Below are 26,010 nucleotides of genomic sequence, written 5' to 3'. Positions count from 1 at the left end.
TATTTGGTGATGACATGTGATCCATTTTGGTTCTGGCTTTGACTTAGCTCTGTAATCCAAGGCTGTAGATCTTGTAGATTTTGCTTAGTTATTATTTGGCAAATTGACTTATAAAGGAATGAGTAAAAATTTTGGCATCACGCAAGTTCCCATTTTGGGATTTCCCGAGGGACCCTGGGAAGAGCATGGTTAGTGGCCAAGGCCGTTGACATGACTGAGTCTCCATGCTGAGGGCTTCAGCAGGTCCCCTGTCCCTTCTTGTGATCAGCGTGGGCATCCGATCCAGGGCCTGGATTTGTCAAGACGCAGTTGTAAACCAGCAAGATCAAATCTGGGGACGGGGGAGGGTGCTGAGGCAGTAAAATCTTTGCTGTGCAAGTGGGGACCTGGGTTTGGTCCCCAGCACTCAGGGACAAGCAAGGTATAAGCTGGCCCGGTAGCACATGTCTACAATCCCCAGGAGTACTAGGAGGTGGAGAAAGGAGTCTCTGGGGCTTGTTAGTACCCAGTCTAGCCAAATCTGCAAGCTCTGGGTTCAGTCAGAAATCTTTCTTAAAAGATACAGTGAATAGCTGGTGTGGTGGTGCATGTCTGTAATCCCAGCACTCAGGAAACAGAAACAGGGGATCTCTGAGTTCAAGGCCAGCCTGGTCTACAGAGTGAGTTCCAGGACAGGGAGGACTACACAGAGAAACCCTGTCTCAAAAGACAAACAAACCAAAGATAAGCTAGAGAGATAGCTCAGAGGTTAAGAGCAGTTATGAGGACTGGAATTCAGATCCACACACTTATGTGAGAAGCTAGACATTCTATAAACACCTGTTATTTGAGCTCTGAGGGATCAATTGCCCTCATCTGGCCCCTGCAAACACAAGTATGCATACCCTTGTCACACCTATTCCCAGACACAAATACATACAGACATAAATAAATAAAGTAAATCTGGTAATAATAAAACGGAGACCAATTGAGGAAGACACCTGACATTGATCCTCACCTTCCACAGTTACACACATGCACACACACACACACACACACACACACACACACACACACACGGACATTTGTGTGCATACACATGCACTCACACACACGGACATGTGTGCACACAAACAAAGATGTGATTGTCTCATTTTTTTCAAATAATTTTAATATTTTTTATTTCTGAAAGGAGAAGAGAAGAACTCTGGGTAGAGGAAGTCGGAGAGCAGGTGATACTTGTGAGGGACAGTCAGGTGGGCCGCATGCCCGGGGCTTTGGAGCACTAGTGGGCTCAGGCCTGAGACGGCACGGTGCTGACACCGCTCACCAGGCCGGCCCCAGGACTGCAGAGTGACGACCACATCGTTAGTGGTGTGTCTGGGAACTCTCCGGACAGTTTCCATCGCTGTCTCTGCGGGGCTTCTTGTGAAGCCCCTGTTGCCTCTTAAAGCCGGAGAGATTGGGGGGGGGGGGCAGGGGGAGGGGCAGCAGTGCTCAGTGCTAAGAGGAGGACCCAGACTCGGGAAATAAAAAACACACTTCAGGGAAGCGGGGAACATTAAAAGAAAACTAACAAAGGAAATATCGCCAAATAGAGAAACAGTAAAGAAAAGAAAACAACAGCAAGCTGTGTTGGGAGTGATTTTCTCCAAGTGGACTGTCCAGATGGTCTGGGGTAGGCAACCAGATCTAATGGGATATAAGAAATCAGTTAAGATTTTGATATATTAAAGAATTCATTCTTCAGTTTTTCAAATATTTTTATGTTTTAAAATGTACATAATGTTTGTATGGTTGTTTGTGCAAATTAACATAAAGAAGAATGTGTAAATTCCCCCTATGGAACATATGGTAAGAAAAAGTCCTCATGTCACCGGGGTTAGGGGAGGTGGGGGCGAGTCCATAGCCCATATGTAGGGGTCCCTTAAGGGCAGTTTACTCATCCCCAATCCCTACCCCCTCCTCTGGCTTGGAGAAAGATCTAAAAGCCCCAGGTTCTTGGGATGACAGGAAGTTCTCTTCAAGAACACACCCTCAAGTTTCAGATAGAAAGATCCAAATAATAATGGAAAGGTCAGCATTGGAGTGAAATGACCAATAAATCTGATCAGTTCCTGGCAAGATGGAGGCGTTCTAGTGCCCAGTGCATACGGTGGATGTGGTCAAACCTGTGGACTGCCGGTGTGCTTCTTAGCGATGCAGACAGCGGTCTGTCATCTGGGATGGACTGACTTTCCTGCTGCCGTCTGGGAATGAAGTGTGCAGCTCAGGAAGGGCCTGGTGTGATGAGTTTAGACCTTCTTCATTTCAGTCCCGTGAGTGCCTTCTATCATGGAGGAGAGTGCTCTGTGGCTTCCGAGGCACTGGGAGAGGATCAGTTCTAACACAGCAGCATCTTTTGGCTTTAAAGCTGGAATAACATCTAGATCAGTTTTTGTTTTTGTCTTTTTGGTGGTTTTTTTTTCTCCTGTAAAGAGTATATTGATAGAGTAACTACTTGAAGTTACTTGGCAAGATGCTCTTCTAAAACTATATAGTTGTAGTATAACATTACAAAACTAGCTGTAGATAGTAAAACAATGAACTTGGCCATGTTTCAATAAAACTTTATTTACAGAAACATCAGCAGGCTCCATATTTCTCACAGACTGTAATTGGCAAAAACTTGATCTAGACTACACAAGTTGCAAATGAGTCCAGAAGTCCTATTTTCTATTTTTCTAGTCATTTAAGGACAGTTATGAGTGGAATGCTTTTGCCAGTAATTTTTGTTTAAAAAAAAAAGTAAGCATACAGCGGTAACAAGGTTATGACCAATATTTTTAAGGTAGAGGTAGGACTAAAGATTAGCTAGACAAACAGTAAACTAATAGGTTAAGTAGTTTAACGGGGAGAAAAATCCTGAGTAATTAGATACTCCAAGGACTCTCAGATAGGAATTGTGAAATCTTGGAAAAGAGGCTGAAGAATTTGCCTTTCTAGGGAAATTAAAAATAGCATTTAGTTGGCCGGGCGGTGGTGGCGCACGCCTTTAATCCCAGCACTCAGGAGGCAGAGGCAGGCAGACCTCTGTGAGTTCGAGGCCAGCCTGGACTACCAAGTGAGTTCCAGGAAAGGCGCAAAGCTACACAGAGAAACCCTGTCTCGAAAAACCAAAAAAAAAAAAAAATAGCATTTAGTATTGACTAAGGTTCCCTCTGTCTCAAGCTGTGCCTGAATTAATAATTCCTTCACATCTAACCTCATGTTTGGGATATTTTTCAGAACTTATTCTTCCTAAATGGAAACAACATAAATGTCCATTAAGTAATGGACAGTTGGGGTCCAGTTATACACTAGACCATAAAAATAATGCTAATTGTGACATGTTACACAGTGCATAAAAATAATGCTAATTGTGGCATGTTACACAGCGCATAAAAATAATGCTAATTGTGACATGTTACACAGTGAAAACATGCTGACTGGAAGAAGCCAGAACGCAGTGTGTAGTTCTGTGTGTGTGAAATACTCAGTCAAGTCACAGACACACAGATGACAGTGCTTGTTCTAGAGGCTGAAGAGGTGGGTAGGAAAGGAGCCACAGTAGCTAACGGGTATCGGCATTTAAGGAAGATTGATAAAGCTCTAAGATTAGCTAGTGACTGTGGTCACGTAGTTCTGTGAATATCCTAAAAACTACACACACACACACACACACACACACACACACACACACACACGCACGCACGCACGCATGCACGCACACACACACGCACTTAAGTAATTATTTCTTGGTAAAGTTATTTTTGAAGACTTGGTATAGAATGTTTCGCTAGCATGCACAGGCGCTGGGCTTTATCCCTGGCACCTCAAAATAATAATTTAAAAAACTATTTTAAAAACTCAAATCAAGCCAGCTGGCTAGCACCTGTTGTTTGAGGCATGCGCTTCCTGTGGGCTGTCTGTATCTTTGTGAAGGGTGTGTGGTCAGATGCTTAGGTCGTCACGGCGAGGCCAGTGAGCTTGTCCTTTCGTTCTGTTTCAGTGAGCGCCTCAGCCACACAGACTCTGGATGGCCCACCCAGCCTGACCATGGTACATGGTAGGTTTCAACCACAGCCTTGATGTTTGGGGTGCAGTTTCCACCCCGAGTTAGATAATTCATTAACCCAGATTGCCAGCAGGGGTTCGATTATATAAAACAGGAAACACTTTAGTAACTACAAAGCAGTTAGTAAACCTGTGTCTTCACAGATTACATGACTGAAAACAAAACCTGCTGCCAACGCCATAAAGCGTGCAGTGTGTGAGTGTGTTGTTGGGGTTACCCGCAGCACTTTTAATGTCGGTACTTCATTTATTTATGATCTTGGCGGAGGGGTAGGTCCCGAGGAAGGCCAGCCAACCAGCACGTGCCCCAGGGCATTTCTGTTTGTTTTTATAACTTTCAGTGTGGTGGCTAGTCACCTCTTTTAAACAAACGGTCCCAGCGATTGGTCAGGAAGATATAGAAAAAAGAGAAACCAAAGGCAATAGCCTGCACAAGGCGTTAGGGATGAAATCCCCGCCAGGACAGCGGGTGCGAAGCACTGCAGTCTGTTCGGGTAGATGGATGACCGTGTGCAGCTGTACTTCTCGTCTGTGGAATTGGGGTTCTTTCAGTGTCTGTCCCCTGCTCGTTATGTGTTTATGTTACAGGAACCATGCGTATGTGATAGCTAACAAAGCACAGCTGCTGTGTGTTACAAAGAATTAAGGCAGGGGGACCACTTCAGTCCTGTCCTGTCTCCAGGTGGTTTAGAACCTAACGATTACCCCCTTCCACTTTGGGTTTTGACCCTTAGAAGAACAGACGTTGGCTGAGTCGCAGCTCATATGGCTCAGTTGATACAGCACTTGCCACACAAGTGTGGGGATTAGAGTTTGGATTCTTAGAACCCATATCTGGAATCCCAGTGCTGCTGAGGTGAACGGGAGGCAGAGACATGAGAGTCCTGGGAAGCCCAAGCCAGCACCCCCACACATACACACAAAGCTGTGAGCACTGTGGGAGACAAGGACTGAGACTCATGTTCCACTGACTTCATATGCATGCCATGGTGCTCCCATATCCACACTGACACACGTACGCATGCACGCACATGAGCCAATCAATCAATCAATGAATCAGTGTTTTTGTTTGTTTTTTTAATTGAAAGAAAAGTAGACAGGAGCTGGGTGTGGTGGTATGGGTCTGAAATCTCAGCACTTGTGGGGCAGAATCAGGAGGGTCATTGCAAGTTGTGGGCCAGCCTGGTCTACAGAGAAAGTTATAGGCCAGCCAGGACTACACAGGGAAACTCTACTTAAAAACAAACAGAAGAGTAGGCTTCAGTTCATGATGGAACTAAATTCCGACTCTTTGTCTTCATAAATCTTGTCATCTGTGCATGATGGTCTTTATAGCGATCCCAGAATCCATGGCTGACTTGTGATGAATGTATTCAATCACAGTATGAAACCTACTTGCTGGATTATATTACTTATGGGAGTTTAAAACACACAGGACCTTTTTCTCCTTTAGACTAATAATAGATAAAATGCATGTTCAACTTGCATAAATTTGCCTTAGTTTTGAAAATATAAGGAAACTATCTACATGTGTGATGTATGTATATTTAGTACACAAGACAAAACTTGACTCCATCTAGAGGCAGCGTTCAGAAGAGCAAGCACCAAGACAGGAAGCGCTTGGTTTTCACTCACCTCAGGCGACAACCCTGTCTTTTCACCCATTGGCTGGGGTCGCACCTCATAGTCTTGTTTGATTGGTTAGTCTTAAAAGAAAGGGTGTACAGGTAATGAAGAGAGAATCAGTCAGCCACTTCAATCCCAGAATGCAGCAGAATCTTTGTGTAAATATAGTTTTATCAGGAGGAAGGGGTAAAATATTTGCATATAAAAGTCCTGCGAGGCAGGGGAGATAAAAAGAGTTGAATTCCTTGTCCTATGCTCAAGTTTTTTAGCATTTGATAGAAAAGGCTCATGTTTAATTTGTCTTACAAATCCCTGTCCTTTTAAAACAGTCTTTTCTTCAAACTCTTTCTGCGCTGTTTTGGAGTGGGAAACTGCAGTAAGGAGGGAATGCCCTTAGCAGCTGCTGACGCAGTGGTCCTGACTTAGACCCCGGTAGAAGGAGTCAGTCATCCCATCTATTGCATTAGATGATTTGAGGTGAGCCTGCCTCCCCAGGGGGGCAGCCCCTTGGCTAGGAGACTCGCCTGGCTACTGTGTGCCTTTTTAAAAACTTAAATTGAGGCTGGAGAGATGGCTGAGATATTAACAGCACTAGCTGTTCCAGAGGACCCAGGTTCAATTCCCTGCACCCACATGGGCAATGCACAACTCCTTTCCTGGGGATCTGGTGCCCTCTTCTGGACACTGCACACAGAGTACACATACATGGCAGTAAAGACCCCTATATACCTAAAGACAAAATGGAAAAAAACTTATTTTTTAATCATGAAATTAGTTGTCATCCTTAGGTCTTTCATTTCTGTATTTCAAGCTAGACATAATCTTAAAGTATCAATGCTCAATCACAATTTTGAAAAATTTTTGTGGTACCTGATGAACTTAAATTCCCCTCCAAGGAGCTGTGGGCCCATTTCGAATTTAAAGTTGTACCCTACCTAGAAATAGACTGTGTGCCAAAGTTTATTTGAATATCGTTTAAAGCTGGGTGGTGGTGGTGGTGGTGGTGGTGGTGGTGGTGGTGGTGGTGGTGGTGGTGGTGGTGGTGGTGGCACACCTTTAATCCCAGCACTTGGGAGGCAGGCAGATCTCTGTGAGTTCAAGGCCAGCCTAGTCTATAAAGCGAGCTCCAAGACAGCCAGGGCTACACAGAAAAACCCTGTCTTGAAAAACCAAAAAAGAAAGAAAAAAAAAAAAAAAAGATGACAGGCAGTAGATTGACTGGCTTTCTGGCAAAGCAACAAGAGTTGATTCTTACATTTTTTTCTCATATATATATAATATATATTATATACATATGTAAGTTTATTTGTTCACGCAACCACACATCCATTCAAATTAGTGTCCTGGAAATACCCATTAATAAAAGCCAGACTTCCCAAGTATTAGGTGTGTAACAACTCAGATCCTTGCCTGGCTGCCTGGTGAACACTCAGTAACTGGTGGCCCCACTCCCTGTTTGTTGTGAGACAAACTTTTCTTGGGGAGAGATGCAACAGACATGTTTGCTCACCCTATGTAGGGAGCCCCCAACAGATCAAAATACAGACACCACCAAACTCAAAACTCCAACTTGGTAAAACAGTGGGTTTTATTGGGGTCACTTGCAAGAATATGGGGGAAGGGTCACTTCCAGGAGCAGAAATGGCTGAGACAGCTGCATCACCAAGGCCCACCCCAGCATGGGTGACGGCTTGCAAAGCTGGGACCCTGGAGCACACTGCACAGCCTGCAGGCAGCTCATCAGGTTAGAGACCATCCTTCTCAAGAGACTGTTCTCAACCTCTTCCGGGAAGCTCGGCTGGTTTCTGCTTCTCCCAGGCAGCTGGTCTGGGTCTTTGCGACTTGGCTTGTCTGAGAGGGACTCAGCTTTTGTTGTTTGCTCTGGCAGGGAGGGGCCTAGTGAGTCTGCTCAGCTTCAGGGATTTCCTAGAGCTGTTTTTTTTTTTTTATTTAATTTAATTTTATTTTACAATACCATTCATTTCTACATATCAGCCATGGGTTCCCCTATTCTCCCCCTCCCACCCCCTCCCCTTACCCCCAGCCCACCCTCCATTCCCACCTCCTTCAGGACAAGTCCTCCCCCGAGGACTGCGATCAACCTGGTAGACTCAGTCCAGGCAGGTCCAGTCCCCTCCTCCCAGACTGAGCCAAGTGTCCCTGCATAAGCTCCAGGTTTCAAACAGCCAACTCAAGCAATGAGCACAGGACTTGGTCCCACTGCCTAGTTGCCTCCCAAACTGATCAAGCCAATCAACTGTCTCACCTATTCAGAGAGCCTTCCTGGAGGTATTTTAATTGTTTACCTTTCTGCTTAAGGAGATTCCTGCAGGATAGACTGTTTCAATCTTGGAGGAAACTGTTACATAACACCCTTCTGGAGGCTAAGATAGAAAGAAATGGCTTTCACCAAGGTGAAAGTGTGGATGGAGAAGTGCTCTTTGTCATCTCTGAGCTGCAGGTGTGTGAGCCATGTATCACGTAAGCCAGTGTTGATGGTTGTGTGTTGCCATGTCTACATCCTGAGTGCTATCACTGCACCTTCCCCACGAAGCGTGTTCCTTCTTTCCCAGGACGGGGCTTGGCTTGATTGAGCTCCTGGCAGATTTCTTTGTGCAGGTGGATAGCACGTCCCGGCTAAAGTCAACCAGAGATGTCATTTCCCAGTCTCCGTCTGAGTTCTGGGGTACACTGCAGCTCTCTTTACCTCACCCAGCAGTGGGCTGGACTCTTCCCTAGCCTGTAGCCTCACCTGGGCTGGCTCTCCAGGACAGAACGGGAGTCTGGGGTGTGGATGTCTTTAAGAGTGGGTCGCCTTATTGCTGCTTCCCCGCCTCTGTATCAAGCTCATGCTTTGCTAGCTCTTCATCTTGGTGCACTGCCAGCCAACAGTTCAGAGGATTGACGGGTGGCCAGGCATGGGAGTGAGCGATCCAGGCCCAATGCACCCCCTTGGAAGGTCTGGCTTCTGTTTTATTTAAGGGTATTCTATTTATTTCTGGTATTCTATTTTAGATAGATGGCTCGTGTGTCAGGCAAGAGATTAATGAATGAGAAGTTTTCATTTAAGTACTTAAAATATATAGTTTTAAAATATTTGAAGTTAATAGAAAACACCTAGAAATTGAAGAGTTCCTGGAAAAGTGACCAATTGTAGTTGTCTCAGCCAGGCATGGTAGCTTGATCCTTATAATTCAGTCATTTAGGAGGTGGAATCAAGGTCAAGGTTCAAGGTTGTTGTTTGCTACATAGAGAGTTCAAGGCTAGCCTCAGCTACAGCTACAAGACCCTACTTTTAAAAAAAAAAGCATATATAAATAAAATAATAAAATCAAAAGTGTCTCCCTCAATATTATCCCAGTAGATCTTTGCTATTTTGGCAGAATATGTCTGTGGATATGTGCATATATGTACACACACACACACACACACACACACACACACACACACACAGTGGTTTGTATGTACATATGTATGTCTGTAAACAATTTGGGAGGAAGCAAACATATTTGTGTCACTCCTCTCTGTCCTCAGGAACAGAGCAGGCCTTCTCATCACACGTCCTGGAGCCGATAGAAGAACTTTCTTCAGAGGAAGAAAAAGGTAACAGAGTGCCAGCATTCCTCATTTGTTCAGATCTGGAGTTGAGAGTCCAAGTCCACGCTGCGCATCATGCTGTACCGAAAACAAGAAAGGCATCTAGATTTGAATGCCGTTTCCACTGATAGGATATCAGCATTTGTTATCTTGTTCCCCTAACGTTCCTATATCCTCTACTTTATTGCGTTTTTTTTTTTTTTTTCTGTAAGCAAATTAATAAGAAATTTTCTATGTTGGGAAACTTAAAAACAAAAATCCTTTATTTCAGTACAGATGTGCTGACCAGATGCAACAGCGACACAGAATGTTTTATACCAGATGATGTGGAACTATTTGTGTCACAGTGGTTTCTTACAGTGTGAGCCTGAAATGAATGAGTAAAGTGTCCATTTCCAAATTACTGTGTTTTCCAGTGCTGGGGATCGAACTCAGGGCCTTGCACTTGCTCAGCAAGGGTTCTACCTGGGAGCCATAGCCCCAGTCCCAAAAATCCTCTCAATGTCAAAAAGGAAACCAGGATCTAAGCACCGGGTATGAGGTAGTTAGAGAAGAATAGTACTCCATGGTAGGATGTGGGAGCTGTTACAGTGGAGCTGGTGAATCATTATTGCTAACATATTTCATTTGGCATTTCTAAAAATTGCTTTTAATATTTCTGAAGTTTATGAAAAATTGTGCAATTGTCTTTTCTTTTTTAAAATGTGTGCTTGAGGTAGGATTTCATGTAGTCCAGCTGGGCGTCAAGTCTGGGTCTCCCTGCCCTTCCCTCCCGACTGCAGTGACGGCGACTGTGTGCCATCATGCTCAGGGAGGGGGTTGGTTTGCTTTTTGTGTTTTTCAAGACAAGGTTTCTTGTGTAGCCTTGGCTGTCCTCTCTCTCTAGACCAGGCGGGCCTTGAACTCACAGAGATCTGCCTGCCTCTACCTCCCGAGTGCTGGGAACACTCAGCTTCACAAGGAGTCTTTTCTAACGTTAGACATAGATTCTGAAAACTTGCTTCAATCAATTCCTTATGATTTTTCCTTATCAATAATAATGCTTCACTGTGCATCACTTGTTTTTTCTTATAATTTTTTTAAAATTTATTTTTATTTGTTATGTGGATTGGTGTTTTACCTGCATGTATGTCTGTGTGAGGCTGCCAGATCCCCTGGAACTGGAGTTACAGATAGCTGTGAGCTGCCATGCGGGTGCTGGGAATTGAACTTGGGTCCTCTGGAAGAACAGTCAGTGCTCTTAACCACTGAGCCAACACTCCACCCCCATGCATCACTTCTTAAGTGGAAAACTATTTGGTAATAAATATGAGGGTTCCAGTCTTAACTATTTCTGTCATGAAGAGAAATTAAAAATATATATTCCAATATGTAAACTTCAAAAAATGTTCCTTTTTTGTTTGTAATTATGTGTGTATGTAAGCGGGCGTATGCATGTGAGTGCAGTGCTTGCAGAGGCCAGGAGAGGGCACTGGATTCCCTTCGAGGGAGCATCACAAGCGGTGATAAGCTGCCTGACATGATTGCGGACGGAACTCAGAACCTCTGGGAGAGCCATGAATGCTCGCAACTACTGAACGATCTCTTCAACCATAATGCATAAAATTATAACTCCTGTGTTTGATAGGACTTTATCATTTCTCCTTATTTTTACAAAGCTACAAATTGAAAATTGACTAAACCAGTCCCGTTCATAAAATCTACCTGATATATATTTTCAAGTCCTGGTGTTGCTGTGTTCATCATTATCACTTTTAAAAATATGTTTTTTTGTTTTTTTTGTTTTTTTGTTTTTCGAGACAGGGTTTCTCTGTGTAGCTTTGCACCTTTCCTGGAACTCACTTGGTAGCCCAGGCTGGCCTCGAACTCACAGAGATCCACCTGCCTCTGCCTCCCGAGTGCTGGGATTAAAGGCGTGCGCCACCACTGCCCGGCTAAAAATACATTTTTAATGAGGTTTGTTTTCATGTTTTTTTTTTGTTTTTTTTTTTTTACAAGTTGCCCCTAACTGTTTATCGACTAGTTTCAGTGGTAGCAATGTGACTCTGAGAGCCTTTTTTTTTTTCCTGATCCCCACACTGGCCCACTAGATAGTGCAAAGCCGGTGATGTGGAATGTGTTTTGATTTGATTGTTACCGGTGCTTAGGACAGAGTGTATTTGTTGTTTGCTTAAGTGGTTGGATTTTTGTTTTGTTTTGATTGGTTTGGCTTTTTGTCTCTGTGTGTATGTGTGTGGTTGCAGAATTTTCTAAAGCATTAGCAGTTACTCAGCCTCATGAATGCTGAGAGTATAAGATTTAAGATGACCTCCGACTTTTAGTGACGTAATCATATATACTGTGATATTTACAGCTGAGCAAGCCAGAATAGCAAAGTATTAAAAATACATCTTCATGCAGGATTTTTCCTATTTAATATGCAAACTAGTTTAGCTAATTTTGTTTTTAGCACAACTTAATTAATAGATGAACATTTTGACTCAGGCTTGTAATCCTAGCATTTCATCACTGTGGCTTTGAGGCCAGCCTGAGCTTTCCTCAAAACAAAGAAGAACCCCACAAAAAAATATCCGTTCATTAATTTAACAAGATATGATCTAGCATTGGGATCAGACAGCTATCTGGAAAATGGGTTAAGCAAAAGGCATTTTGTTTAAGATCTTCCACAAATCCAGGTGGCGGCAACTGCTGTAAGTACCATCTGCTGAGGCAGGAGAGTAGTTGGGGTTGGGGCAGTCCCCTACAGCCAGCCTCAAAGAAGGAACACATTTCTTGCTGGCTTACAGCACTTTTCCAGTCCTTTTGAATGAAATGAACCTGCTTGGACATGGGATCCCAGAATGACAGTGTATTTGCCAGACTTTTTTCAGATCTGGCTTTGGACTGTCTCTAAGGTTCTGACCTGCCAGATATTAGGTCTCTGTAGTCAGGTCTTAAGCTACTTTGGACAGACTGACCCTCACTGTGAAACCTTATGCTGTTAGGATCCTGTTCCAAGCCCTCTTGGACTAGACTTTTTTTTTTTTTAAGTGGGCAGTACAGGTAGACTAGGGGAGCTGAGGCTGTCGTTACTGGACTCCACTCCAGCTCACAAAGATGAAGGGAGGAACAAGGGATGGAAAATGGAAAGATAAGACCTGGGGCTTTTTGTTTGATTAGTTTCTTTGTTTGGCTTTTTTGTTTTAAAGTATAAGTTGTTTCACTTACTAAGACTTTGTTAACCTCTTTTCAGTTTTGGTAAAGACTTTGAAGGGGAGAAAAATCACAAAGTTTTATGTGTACTTAGTATATACTAAATTTATCTCCTTAAAACTTAAACTTTAAATAAATTAGACTTTTTCTTTTCATAAGATAAATTCTAACTAGGCTTAGAGATGAACTTTTGGGGAAACACTCCCACTGATAAATATTTAAACATTAAAGAAATATATAATCTATTTCTTAAGTTGACTAATTGTAATTTGGGTAGGCAGTCAGTAGTCTTAGAAGTTACTAAGTTCGGAGGCAGACTTAAATCAGTTTTAGAAGCTAAGATATGCTGATAAAATCTCCAAACTTTAAACTCTCACAGATGTTTACTTTGTCTTAAAGTTGTATGTTGCTGTTTTCCATTCCGAATGAATTTGTATAATTCTCTTTAAATCTGCTTTTTAATAAAACCTTAATTCAGGACGAGAAAATGAACAGAAATTAAATAAGAAGACGTATTTAAGGAAGACTTTGAAAAGCAGCTCCTCCTCTAAGGGGCTGAGGACGAACTTGGAGAAGGAGCTGGGAAGGAAACTGAGGAGCTTTGGGATTAACGCAGTACGTTGACTCATTTTCTGAACATTTCCTTATGTCCCATATCCCGTATCAGGACCCATGAGAGAGGAGAAGAAAGTCTCCGAATTTAGAGACTGATGCTGATTAAACTCGGATTAGCAGAACTCTGGGTAGCATCTGCTAAGACCTTAACAAATACAAACTTAATTTATAAACGGGAATAAAATGTGGACTAAAATGCATTATTACTTATTTCATATAAAGAGTAGGTAACTTGACTAGGTTACGTAGGTAGTAATGAGGGAGCCAGAGTCTGTCTGGGTGGTTATAGTATAGTATAGTTATACATTCAGAATAATACATTCTGATATTCACCTCATACCACTGCTCATTACAGAATCAGCACTTCGTAAATGTTGAATAAATGGGCAGCTGAATCAGGTTTCATTTTGAAGCCAAATTGAATTATCTTAATATCACATCTTATGTATAAATCCTTTGTGCTTTTACAATTCTTTATTAGAATACAGTAAGTATATAAATCCTAACAATTTGATGAATTTATTTGTGTGCTGGTAAATACATGGCTGTATATGTATGAATATATGTATGTATTATATGCAAATGCATGTAAACATAGACACATGTGAACATATATATATAAGCATGAATGTACATTATACCTATGGGCATGCTTAATGTGTGATAGATGGGTACAGTATGTATGTGTATATAGACGTGTATAAATACATGTGTATATAGCTGTATGTCACAGGTGTTTGTGTGTCAACATGTATGGATACAGCTATGTATTTATGTACATACACATTTGCATGCAACTGTATGTTCATACATGTACATGGCAGACACATACATTTGAGTAAGCATATGGATACATTGTGTATCTCCATATTTGTATGTTTATATGTGTGTGTATTTATAGATGTGTGGATGGGTTGGTGTGAGAGAACTGCAATCAGCATCCAGGTGGTAACACAACATTTCTAGTGCCCCAGAAGGTCCCCTTGACCTCGTTCCTGCCTGTCACAGCTGCTCTCCAGCGAGAGGTGACGGGTGTTGTGACTGAATTTCCTTCGTTCTTGGGCCTCGGAGAGGTGGAGTCGTGTGCTGTGTGCTGGTCTGCATCTTGCCCTTTTGACGATGCTCTGGTCCGCGGGGTTCATGTCTGTCTCACACACAGTCGTTTGCTCTTTATTTATCTGCTGTGGCATCGAGTTGTCTGAACACTGTGCAGCTTTCTCTCTCCTGAAGATGGATAAATGTGCAAGGTTCCCGCATGCGCCCTTTAGATACTCAGTTTTGTGCGTGTTCCTTGGTGTGAGCCTAGAACATCAAGATAGGTGTCTGTCTTCTGGATGTGTACCCAGGAATGACGTTGCTGGGTCAAGAGGCAGACATGCTTATCTCATAGCTGCTCCTGAGTGTTTTCTCAAGTGTCCCGATCCCCACGCACCCTGAAGGGCTCAGGTGCTCCATGTCTCTCTGTGTGTAACTCCTTAGACTCTCTGTGTGGGTTTTTAGCCGCACTGGGGTGGTGGGAACAGCCATGCAGTGTCCACGGTTCCCATGCAGATGCTCCTGAGACTAGATTTTCATGTTTGCTGTCTCTATGAGTTTTGGGAATTTTAATTTTAATCAGAGCCTCATCTGTGGTTTTTCTCCTAGTGTTTGGAGACATTTTTGTTTGTTTCCTAGTTTGGGGGTTTTGGGGTCTGTGTGTGTGTGTGTGTGTGTGTGTGTGTGTGTGTGTGTGTGTGTGTTCAGAATTAGAAAAGTTGAACTCTATTTCCCTTTGAAGCACTTGTCCTGATACCACTGGTTCTGTGATTCACCTTTCCCATTCATTTGAAATAATGCTTTTATTATGTGGAAACAGTTTGTGTGTGTGTGTTTGGATCTGCTTTGGACTTTCAGTTACTTTACTATGTTTATTAGTTAGTTAGTTAGCTGGTTAGTTAGTTTTTAGTTTTTTCAAGACAGGGTTACTCTGGGTAGCTCTGGCTGTCCTGGAACTCACTTGGTAGACCAGTAGAACAGAGTTAATGTCGACATATGTCTACAAATGAAAACCATCCAAGGATAATAATAACAGATTGACACAACATCTTATTCCTTCAGGATATACACGGTATTCCATGTGAAGTCTTGAATAGTTCACTTAAAGCCATGCAGTTAGCCAGACATGATCTAGCAAAACAAATGCCTGACATTCAGCAAATTCGAGAATCCCTTGAACATCAGCTCATCTGTAAAATGGAGGAGAAAGTGTCGCTGTCTTCGGGTAAGCCACTGCCACCTCCTGGCATTTCATTGCTACAAATGGGAGCCACATTTAACAGCCGTTTTATAATTTTAAATGTTTGCAGACTTGGGCCCTGGCAGCTTTCTTACTGTCTTACTTGAAATGCTGGGCCTTGGGTTATACTTTTATTTTGAGAAGCCCTGACTCACACTTTGGGGTGGATATATACCTATAATCCCAGCACTCAGGAGGTAAGGGCAGTTGGGCAAGGAATTCAGAATCCTTCTTGGCTATATAGCATATTCAAGGCCACCTGGGCTACAAGAGATTCTGTCTCAAAAAAAAAAAAAAAAAAAACAACAACCCAAGAACAAACGAACAATAATTAGAAGCCCTGAGTCGGGATCCCAGCCTGGGAGGCTTGTTCTTCGGTGACACCCTGGAAAGCATTGTGTCATTTACTTTGACTTCTCACTTTACCACAGAGACAATGGAGACTCATGAATGATGTTTCCCTTCCAGATAGGCACAATATCCCTCCCATGACCACCTTCCCAGCGGAAGAAGTACCCAAAGCCACCCAACTCCCCCCGCAAAGCAGACCATTGGTCAGACAGAGGACTGTGTTTACTGATAAGGTGGCTGTCCCAAAGTGAGTGTTTTCAACTGAAAAAAAAAAAAAGTATTGTTTGTCTTAGCCAACTGCAGTTGCTATAACAGTACATCACAGACTGGGTCACTGAGAGAGCAGGAATTCATTCTGGAGGCTGGAAGTTCAGAAGCAAGGTGTCAAAGGTCAAGTTCTCTTGCCAGAGCTCACACGGCGAGCAAGCCCTGGTCTCTTCCTCTTTTAAAGGAAGTCTCAGCTGCTTTCCAGTTGCTGTGACAAAGCCCTATGACCAAAGCAACTTACAAAAGAGAGCGTTTAACCTGGGGCTCACGGTTCTGGAGGCTAGAGTTCATGACCGTCATGGTGGGAGCATTGGCAGCAGCCAGGCAGCCATGGAGCTGTAATCGAGAGCTTACATCTCAGTCCACAGGCACAAGGCAGAGGGAGCTAACTGAAAAAGGATGGGTCGTTGAAACCTCAAAGCCTGTCTCCAGTGACATACCTCCTCCAAGAAGGCCACATCCCACACCTCCTCGTCTTCCCAGACAGGCCCAGTGGGGCCATGCACTCAAACCTTTGAGCTTATAGGAGCCATTTTCAACCAGACCACCACAGGCAGTAATCCCGTCATGGGGACCCGACCCTTTGACTCCATCTAGTCCAGAACTCTCTAAAGTCCTGCCTGCCTCCAGATGTCACCACACGACAGGTCTGGTGGCTTACACACACTGAGTCGGGAGCAGAGGATCATATTCCCAACCTCCATGTGGTCTCTGGGGATAACAGAGACTTGTGTTTTCCATGGACATTGTGTCAACTGTTATTTACTTAGGTGCTTTAGAAGTATTTTTTGTCTTCCTCTAATTTTTTTTTTTTTTTTAGATTTAAGAAAAATACCAAAGAAAATCATTTTCTCAGAAAGTTTTCATCTACCAGGTGAGTACTGGAGAGGTTCTGGGGGTGCGTGGAAGGAATATAAAGTTTCTGGGCATTCCTCTCGTGGTAAAGTGGAGGCTCACTGTGATTAAGAAAACCACAGTGGTTATTCATCGGGATTACTTTTCGAGTCCTTTGCGGCTTATTATTTGTGACACGTCTTCTTCAGTTACCCCCTCACTCAGTAGCATTTCACCACATGGCCTCCGTTAACAAAAAGGACCACCTCTGAGTTCTTATACGGCCTTCCCAGTGAGATTTTTTTTCTTGGTTTTTCAAGACAGGGTTTCTCTGTGTAGCTTTGAAGCTTATCCTGGAACTCACTCTGTAGCCCAGGCTGGCCTCAAACTCACAGAGATCCGCCTGCCTCTGCCTCCCAAGTGCTGGGATTAAAGGCGTGCGCCACCACTGCCTGGCCTTCAGTGTGATATTTTTAACAAGCACATTTCAATAGGACGGATGTTGTTTGGGTGGCTGGGTCCATGATCACACAGGTGTCAGGTGATATTTGGGGGCTGTGACCCCTCATCAGGGCTGTTGAAGACTCTAGACTGCCTTCTGCTGGGGTCCCTCAGGAGATAAGAATCTTGGCTCACATTCATCACGTGCTTCTTCTGAGCCTAATTTAAAAAAAAAAATTTCTGTAAATGTGATGCTTTCTTGTTTACAGAATACTTTTTTTGATGATGGTCTGTTTTTCAGATGAGGTCTTACTGTGTAGCTCTGGCTGGCCTGGAAGACTCTCTGGCTCTACTGGCCTTGACGTCACAGAGATGCTCCTGCCCCTGCCTCCCAAGTTCTGGGATTAAAGGCGTGGGGGTACCAAAGGCTTTGGGTCATTTTACAAATTAAATGAGAACATACAAAAGAGTCTTGGCACTTGTGGGCACTCAGTAAATTACTGGTCTGTTTCTGTTATTAGTTCTGAATGACACTCCTTTTCTCCCGGTTGAATGTCATTGTCATTGCCTGAGTCTGGAGATACCAACACCATTGTGTCTCTTCTCTGGGACATCACTAACTAGAGACAAACAATGCTTCCTCTTTTCGTGAGCAAACCTCAGGAGAAGAGCTGTTTCATGTATGACTGAACAAGTGTGCACAGGTCCATGTGATATGTGGAATTCAGGCTTTCTAAAAGTGTTTTTCGGGGCTGGAGAGATGGCTCAGAGGTTAAGAGCACCGACTGCTCTTCCAGAGGTCCTGAGTTCAATTCCCAGCAACCACATGGTGGCTCACAACCATCTGTAATGAGATCTGGAGCCCTCTTCTGTATACATAATAAATAAATAAATCTTAAAAAAAAAAAAAAAGTGTTTTTCAAATGGACAGTGCTGTCCCAAACTTGGGGTGGCAATCCATGAATCAGAAGTAACAGAATTTTAAAGGATGGAGCAGTTTGAGTGTAGATATGTTTTTCATTCGCTGAGAAGTGTCTTAAGAGCTAAGAACACTGAGAGGGTACACGTCCGGGTTTAGGGGAACTTCAGTCCGTTTCTGTAACTGTGCTGTGATTGGCAGATCTGAGTCTTTATGACCCCTCAGTTTTGCACATGGCTCTGGCTTCACTGTGTCCTTGTCTGTGGGTACAGGGGAGTGACCTTCGTTATACTTCTGGGAATTACCTGTATCACCTTATAAGGCAAACACATGAAATCAATAGGGAGGATTCTCAAGAAGCTAAAAATAGAACTTCCATAGAACCCAGCTGTCCCACTTCTGGGCACGCTCCCAAAGGACTCTAAGTCTCACCACAGAGAGAGATCCACATATATGTGTTTCTTTCTTCACTATTCAACATAGCTAAGAAATGTCCATCAAGAGATGACCGGAGAAGGCAATGTGGTACATGTACAAATTGCCGTTTTATTCAGGAAAATGTGTAGAAGTAGACATTACTTTTAAGCAAAATATTCCATACTCAGAAAGACAAATATTAAATGTTTTCTCTCATATGTAGACCCTGGGTTTTAATTTTTATATATGTATGTGGGCGGTGATACATTAGTCGTAAAACTAGAGGGGTCCGTGAATGGGGGAAGAGGATTAAGGAATGTTGGGAATGGAAAACAGAGAAATAAAAAGAGGGGAACGGGATGTATGTGACAAGAAAGCAGAAGTGCAGTGTGGGGAGGAGTGGGGAGGGAGAGGAGTGGGAGGGAGGGAAGGGGGAGGGAAAGGAGGAGAGGGAGAGGAGGGGGAGGGAGGGGAGGGGGTAGGAGAGGGGAGAGGAGGGGAGGGAGAGGAGGAGGAGTGGGGAGGGAGAGGAGGGGGAAGGAAAGGGAGGGAGAGGAAGGGAGAAAGCAACAAAAACAAAGTATGTATAAAAATTCAGAATAAAGCCAATTGTGTGCTAATTAAAAGAACTGATTTTTAAAAAGAAAAAAAAAAAGGCACACCTGGTTAGTAAATTCTGAAATGAGAAACAACACCCCTTTACCCCTGTTTTTTCTGACGGCAACCATACCCCCCCCCCCCTGCCCGTTCTCGTTCTGACAGTCCCCCGTGCCCCCATTTTGGTCCTGATGTCTCCCTACAGCCCTGTTTTGGTTCTGACTTACACAGGACGCCTCCCTTCAGCTCAGAGGAGGAGCTTGATGAAGAGGACTTCATCCAGGCATACGTATCCTCAGACTTGCTGACCCTACAGCCATCTAAAAATACCATGGGTAACTTCGGAAAGAGCTCTGTCAAAAGTGACCCGGACTGGACAGGGGGAAGCGAGATGGAGGACTCAGATGTCTCCCCAAGGCCCACAGGTGAGCTTCGACCTCTGAAAACCCCACTCAGGTTGATAGGACAGTGGTCCCCACCCAGGGGCGCCAGGCACTAGACGTCTGAGCTGGTATTGTGTGTGAGGATTATGGGGCTTATCCGAGGGCTTCCAGAGACCCGCCCGTCTTCAAACAGAAGGGGAAGAGCCGGTTGAGGGTCCTGAGTGTGTGGCCTTCCTGCAGCGGCTTTAATAAAATACTGTAAGCTGAATGTCTGGAACAACAGAGATTGTTTGTGTCAATCTTCTGTAAGCTGGATGAACAAATTCAAGGTGATGGCCAGGTCCTTTCCTTAAGAAAGCTACAAGGGAAGATGTGTTCTGTGTCTCTGGGCTGGTTCTCCTCTCCCTGTCTATCTTCATATCATCTTACCCCTGTGAGTTCATTTCAGTCCTGGTTTCCAGTTTTTATAAGGACTGTTCACATAGATCATGGACCACTTTTTAAATTGTGTGTGTGTGTGTGTGTGTGTGTGTGTGTGTGTGTGTGTGTGTGTGTGTACATGTATAAAGGACAGAGGTCGATGTTGGGTATCTTTTTTTATTTTTTTCTTTTCTTTTTTTTTTTTAAGACAAGGTTTCTTACTCACCCCAAGCTCACTGATTTGGCAAGATTAGCTGGCTGTCGAGCTCCAGGAATGTTCTCGTCTCCACCTCCTCAGCACTGTGATTATAAGCACATGCCAGCCTACCTGGGTTTTTATGTAGCTGCCGGGGATTGAACTCAGGTCCTCATGCTGTGTGCAAGCTTCTGACTCCATAGCCCCATGGGCCCACTCTTAAGAACTTCTCTTTAACTTAATTATCTCTTTACTCTACTTCCAACTAGCATTCCGTTCTAAGATAGCAGAACCCAAACAAAACTCAATCCATTCATCTTGGATGATCGAGAACGGCTGTCCTAATCACTGTGCTTTTCACAGGGTGCTTTGAAGGACAGACGGGCCTCCTGTGGGAGATTTCCTGTAACTTGCCAAAGGAAGTAGAGCCAATAGATGTTAGTGTAATTTTAACATTACAGATTTTAAATATATCTGGTTTAACTATATTACATATAATTTGTATATAATATGTAATTATATAGTTTTGGAAAATGAGTACATTAAAAAATAACTCACACTATTTTGTAAATATCCATTAAATATCACGTACTGGAATGAGACCACCCTCCTGTTACTGTGAGTGAAAACTGTAGCTTTATGCCTGGGCAACTATAATTTCTTCTTTTAAGGGAATTATAAGTATTTAGCTTTTTAAATTTTTTTTTAAACTTTATGCATGTGGGTGTGTGTGTATGTGCACATGTGTGTTCAGATGCCTACGGAGGCCAGAAGAGGGCATGAGATCCCCTGGTACTGGAGTTCCAGGTGTGTGTGAGCTTTGTGCTGTGGGTACCAGGAACTGAACCTTTACCTGGAAGAACAGCCGGGGCTATTGACCGACCCTGAGCCAGCGTCTCTCCAAACCCAGTTTTCCCCCAAACCCAAAATATCTCAGCTAGTTTTATTTGAGTGATAAATAGTTATGTGTGAAGCTGAAACTCCTTCAAAGCTGACAGTTTTGGAGTTGTTTGGAACTGATGATGGTACAGTTTTTCCAACCCTTTTCTTGACTGTGTTCTGTTGCTCCCATAGGAACCTCCATTCAGATCCAAACTGACACTGTTGAGAACATGGTCTCACAGCAGGGAATTGGGGATAAACCAGTTACTGGGGTAAACACTGTTGAGACATTCGTCAGAAAGGAAGGACCGCAAGAGTTAAAGGTGAGACCACTTGATAATTAATTTGTCTCTCGAAGTGATTAGTAAATATATTTTATAGTGAAATGAAAGTCAGATGTGACTAGTTAATATAGTAAAGGCTGACGTTTTGTCTTGATTTGTTCTTAGTATTGCCTTTTTAACCATTCCATAGACGATCTGCTGCCTGAGGGGAGGTATAGATTGAACAGTCTGAAATCTGAAATGTCCCAAAGTGCTTTTTAAACATTGGCATCGACTCAAAAATTCTCAGATTTTGAGATCTGAGATGTAGCGTAGTGGAGCCTGCAGGAGGCTCTAGGTTCAATCTCAAAGTTTCTGATTTTGGGTCATACTGGATTTGGAATGTTCAGATTAGAGATATTGACACCCAATAAAATGTCTGAAAATATTCCCAAGCCCCAAACCCTATCTAATTTGAAACAGTTCTGGCCCAGTCTTTTCAGTTAAGGGCTATTCAACCTGCAATGCAAGGATGTTTGGGCATCACATTGCGCAGATTTTCACAATTCCGCCCGTCATACCTGCAGACATTAGATGCTTTGACCACAGCAGTGCAATGAGCTAGAACTGGGGCTTCCACATCTACTCCACGGACTTTTCTGATACCTGGAAATAAAATCGAGACTTTTAAGGGTTGGCCCCACCTGGGGGTCAGAATCATTGGAGAGGCCTGGAAGGTTCTGGTCAGATGGTTGTGTAGACTGCATCCTCCAATACTAGTTCTTCTTTTCAGTTCTGTAACCTAACCACCCCCCACCCTCCATTCTTCCACGGGACTCAAAGCAATCTGTTGAGCTTTCTTCATTAGGTAGTGCTTTTTTTGTGTTAACACACACACACACACACACACACACACACACACACACACACACACAAAGAATGTCAGAATGCTGCGTCATTCAAGATGGCATGGCTGTCCTTGGAAAAGGCTTGATGGAAATGTGCTCCCTCTAGTGGGGTCTCATTCTGCAGGGCTCCTGGGTGACATATCTCACCCTGACTTTTAGAGTTTCCTCCACCTATGATCCTTCTATTCTAGAATTTTCTAAATTCACAATTGATAAAGAAAAAATCCACATCGTGAAAAAACAAAACCTGTAAATTTCAAGATGCGGGTTTTCAGGTTCGCTTCACAGCTCTGCAAAGATGGCTCCATTTGGGTCCCCTGTGTCATTCTAGCCTCATCCTTCAGTGTCAAGTGCTCAGCCTGCACCACAAAATGAACCAGAGGCACTGTTGCTTTAGGAAATGCAAGTTATTCTCTGTGTTTCTCTTAGTGCGCAGATGTAGATGCTGATGATTGGGACATATCATCCTTAGAGGAAGATAAATCTTTGGAGAAAAAGATAGAGCAGAGGGAACCTCCACCTGTGAAGAGAGATCTAAATTCCAGTCACGTGCCAAGGGCCTGGGGCCCAGTGAACCCTCGGGAATTCAAGGAAGAAGGTTCGCAGATTTCACTCTTATATATTGATGGGTTGTGTTTCTGTAGTGTGCGTGTGTGTGTGTGTGTGTTCATGTGGGTGCACATTTATGTACATGCATGTGGAGGTGTGTGTGTGTTCATGTGGGTGCACATTTATGTACATGCATGTGGAGGTGTGTGTGTGTTCATGTGGGTGCACATTTATGTACATGCATGTGGAGGTGTGTGTTCATGTGGGTGCACATTTATGTACATGCATGTGGAGGTAGAAGTCATTGGTGTCATCCTGAGACTACCTTGTGTTTCAAGGCAGGGTCTCTCACTGGCCTGGCGCTCACCAAGCTGGTTAGACTGGCTGGCCGGCTAGAGTCCCAGGGTCTGTTCCTGCTCTCTCAGTGCCGGGAAACAGTGGGTGCCGCCCTAACCCGTGACCTTTTTAAAGTGTGAGTTCTGGAGATCAAATTCCTCATAACTGATCTGCAAGCACTGTACCAATCAAGCTAGCTCTTCAGTTCCAAGTGTTTCAACTTTATAAATATCTGCTTTTAGTCACACTTTTATACGGTCAGGCAGAAGCACCGTTGGGGGCGTGGGTCATAGCTCAGAGGTAGAGCACTTAGCCAAAACCAAAACCAAACCAAACCAAATGACACAATTGTTATCCCAAGATCTTGTTTTTTTTTATTATAAGTTATATGTGAATATTGATAACTTACTTCACATATGTATAAATCATTTTAATTTTTGCTGTAGTGTTTCATTCAACATTTTAATGTTATTTTTTTACAATGTCCACGGAGATATTCTCTTCACGCAGATGCCCCCAGATATTAGACTCTCTGGGCTTACACATGGATGAGAACATTCTTTTTGCAACCTTCCAGTATTCCTTTATTTCCTATTAAGTACTTTCCTTCGCTTTCTTCCAAGGGGGGTTTTTTCTTAATAGCATTATAGTCAGTGGAACAGATCACAAGTGACATTGTACATTGGAACGCTTCCTGTCCACCTGAGAGCCTGGATGGAACTCAGGGAGTCATGGAACTCTCAATAGGCCTAGTTTCTAAATTCAAAATCATAGTGTGTGTGTGTGTGTGTGTGTGTGTGTGTGTGTGTGTGTGTGTGTGTGTGTGTATTGCTTGTTTGGCTTTTTTTTTTTTTAATTTTTTGAGACATGGTTTCTCTGTGTAGCTTTGCGCCTTTCCTGGGACTCACTTGGTAGCCTAGGCTGGCCTCGAACTCACAGAGATCTGCCTGGCTCTGCCTTCCGAGTGCTGGGATTAAAGGTGTACGCCACTACCGCCCGGCAATTGTTTGGCTTTTTGAGACAAGATTTCAACTGTGTTACTGTGTGGCCCAGGGCTGGCCCTGAATATTCAGTCTTTCCACATCAGCATCTTGAGTACCGAGATTATAGATGTGCCAACTGTTAACAAATTTGGGGTGGTCACAACTTGGGTACCAAGTCAGATCCAGCCACCCATTCCCAATTAAAAGAGCCAGATTGACAGTGGGAGGCAGACAAGGAGATTTACTCAGTGTAGCTGCATTGGGAAGAGGGACAAAGGCGCCCAGTGTCCACCCCCAAGTCAAAGTTCAGAGGGCCAAGGACGTCTACAGCTGAGCATCGGTCCTGCCGCCCCTGAGGCGCCATTGCTTGGGATTTAGTCTTAGCCTGTAAGATGATCCGACTTGTAAGAACTGTAACATCTCATTCTGGAGTAGGGCCTTTTCCTTCTCCCACCATGAGATTCCTGGGGGAATTCTCATTTCTTTGAAATCCATTGTTTCAAAGGCCTGATAGTCATATTGAATGACACAAGTAACTCTTGAGAATATCTTCACTTTTTCCACACCGGTTACACCACCATGCCCAGCTGTAATTTATTTATATATTTTAAATCAAAGTAATCCTTGTACATGGTAAATGAGAAGATGTACAGAAGGACTCCTCCATGGTATTTCTCACTGTCTTTAGTATCTGATGAGCTGTTCCCGCATCTCTCAGTAATGGACTCAACCCTGCTTCTTGATTTGACCACTTCAGACATTAGCTTCCGATGCCCTACCAAGATGGCGGGGTGGGGGGGTGGGGGTGGGGAGGGGTCTTTACCCCCATCCTCTGCACCTCTCATGCTGCGCTGTGTGATTTTGTGCCTATAGATTCCATAGTCATGTCTCCTGTCTTCAGCGGGTCTTCTTGTCCCCCTCAGGGCCTTCTCCGCTCTGTCCCTTTTCTCTTTTCTAATATGTCAGCTGTGCACTTACTGTGACATGATAACATGGCTGTGACATAGCCATTATGAAGTCATCTCTGCTAAAGATTCATAAAAACCAAAGACAATGTTTGAGAAACATGGCCTCGTAAGGAACTGAGAGGTTGCTTCAATGCCAGGACCCTGCGTTCCTCGGAGAACATTCTAGAGTCAAGAGTGGAACTCTCCACAGTGTGCTATTCCCATGGCTCAAAATCATGGCTCTTTTAAATTAACTTCGAATTTAAGTCCTTCTACTCCAGCAAATCCATGTTTAACACTTACCTCTAAATATTTAACTAGATTTGCATTGATGTGTAGGGTTTGTGTTCCTTTCTTGCCCGGTTTCTGTTTGCTCATAGTTAATAACACAGCACAGGCACACTGAGAACTTAACACCCAGGCACCACGCTGAACTCCGAGGAAGAGAAGCAGGACACAGGCCCTGCTGCCTAGGAGCTTCGGGACATGTCCTGTGAGGAGATGGAGAAGCGTACCCAACTGTGGCTGCGTTTTCTAGCAACCTCCCCGAAAGCCTGGAAGATTCAGATGTTGGGTGAGCAAAGACTGTAGTCTGGGGACTGTGATTAACCACAGGTTCCCTCTCTTCCTCCTGCTCCCTGTCCAGGACTTCAAGAAAACGAATCGAGCACACTGAAAAGCAGCTTGGTAACGGTGACTGACTGGAGTGACGATTTGGATGTGTAACAAGTCCGCGTCAGAGAACTGTTCCAGCAGCATTTCGGCCAGCAGCCTATTGGCTCCTAACGCTCCCTCCTGTTTCCCACCTACCAAGGAAGCCCATTCAGAGCAAGGGCGTCTCTAACAACTCGGAACACAGTACTGAAATCTGTCAGCTGGCCCACTGTGTAGAAACAGGATGTCCTTCAGTCATAAAAAGTGTTTTCTTCACAACGGTA

The 26,010-nt window shown here is 43.7% G+C and overlaps 1 protein-coding gene across 7 annotated transcripts in view; it reads left to right on the top strand.

Annotated features, from left to right (window-relative positions):
* The window catches only part of Dzip1 (DAZ interacting zinc finger protein 1), a 51,361-nt gene extending 25,351 nt beyond the window's left edge, over positions 1-26,010 (top strand). For 2 of the 7 annotated variants that reach the window (XM_076545557.1, XM_076545561.1), the window contains 10 exons: positions 4,010-4,066; positions 9,235-9,303; positions 12,968-13,104; positions 15,202-15,364; positions 15,848-15,977; positions 16,818-16,871; positions 19,437-19,630; positions 21,279-21,409; positions 22,687-22,855; positions 25,719-26,010. In XM_076545557.1, coding sequence (XP_076401672.1) covers positions 4,010-4,066; positions 9,235-9,303; positions 12,968-13,104; positions 15,202-15,364; positions 15,848-15,977; positions 16,818-16,871; positions 19,437-19,630; positions 21,279-21,409; positions 22,687-22,855; positions 25,719-25,798 — 1,184 coding nt within the window. In that variant the 3' untranslated portion in view covers positions 25,799-26,010. Of the gene's footprint in view, positions 1-4,009; positions 4,067-9,234; positions 9,304-12,967; positions 13,105-15,201; positions 15,365-15,847; positions 15,978-16,817; positions 16,872-19,370; positions 19,631-21,278; positions 21,410-22,686; positions 22,856-25,718 lie in introns of all 7 variants that reach the window. The other 5 variants (XM_076545555.1, XM_076545560.1, XM_076545558.1 and 2 more) reach the window with 3 other exon arrangements.

This window comes from Peromyscus maniculatus, chromosome 9, assembly GCF_049852395.1.
Source record: "Peromyscus maniculatus bairdii isolate BWxNUB_F1_BW_parent chromosome 9, HU_Pman_BW_mat_3.1, whole genome shotgun sequence".
Lineage (NCBI taxonomy): Eukaryota > Metazoa > Chordata > Mammalia > Rodentia > Cricetidae > Peromyscus > Peromyscus maniculatus.
The sequence above is the reverse complement of the archived record's forward strand: the minus strand, read 5'-3'. Positions and strand labels throughout refer to the sequence as shown.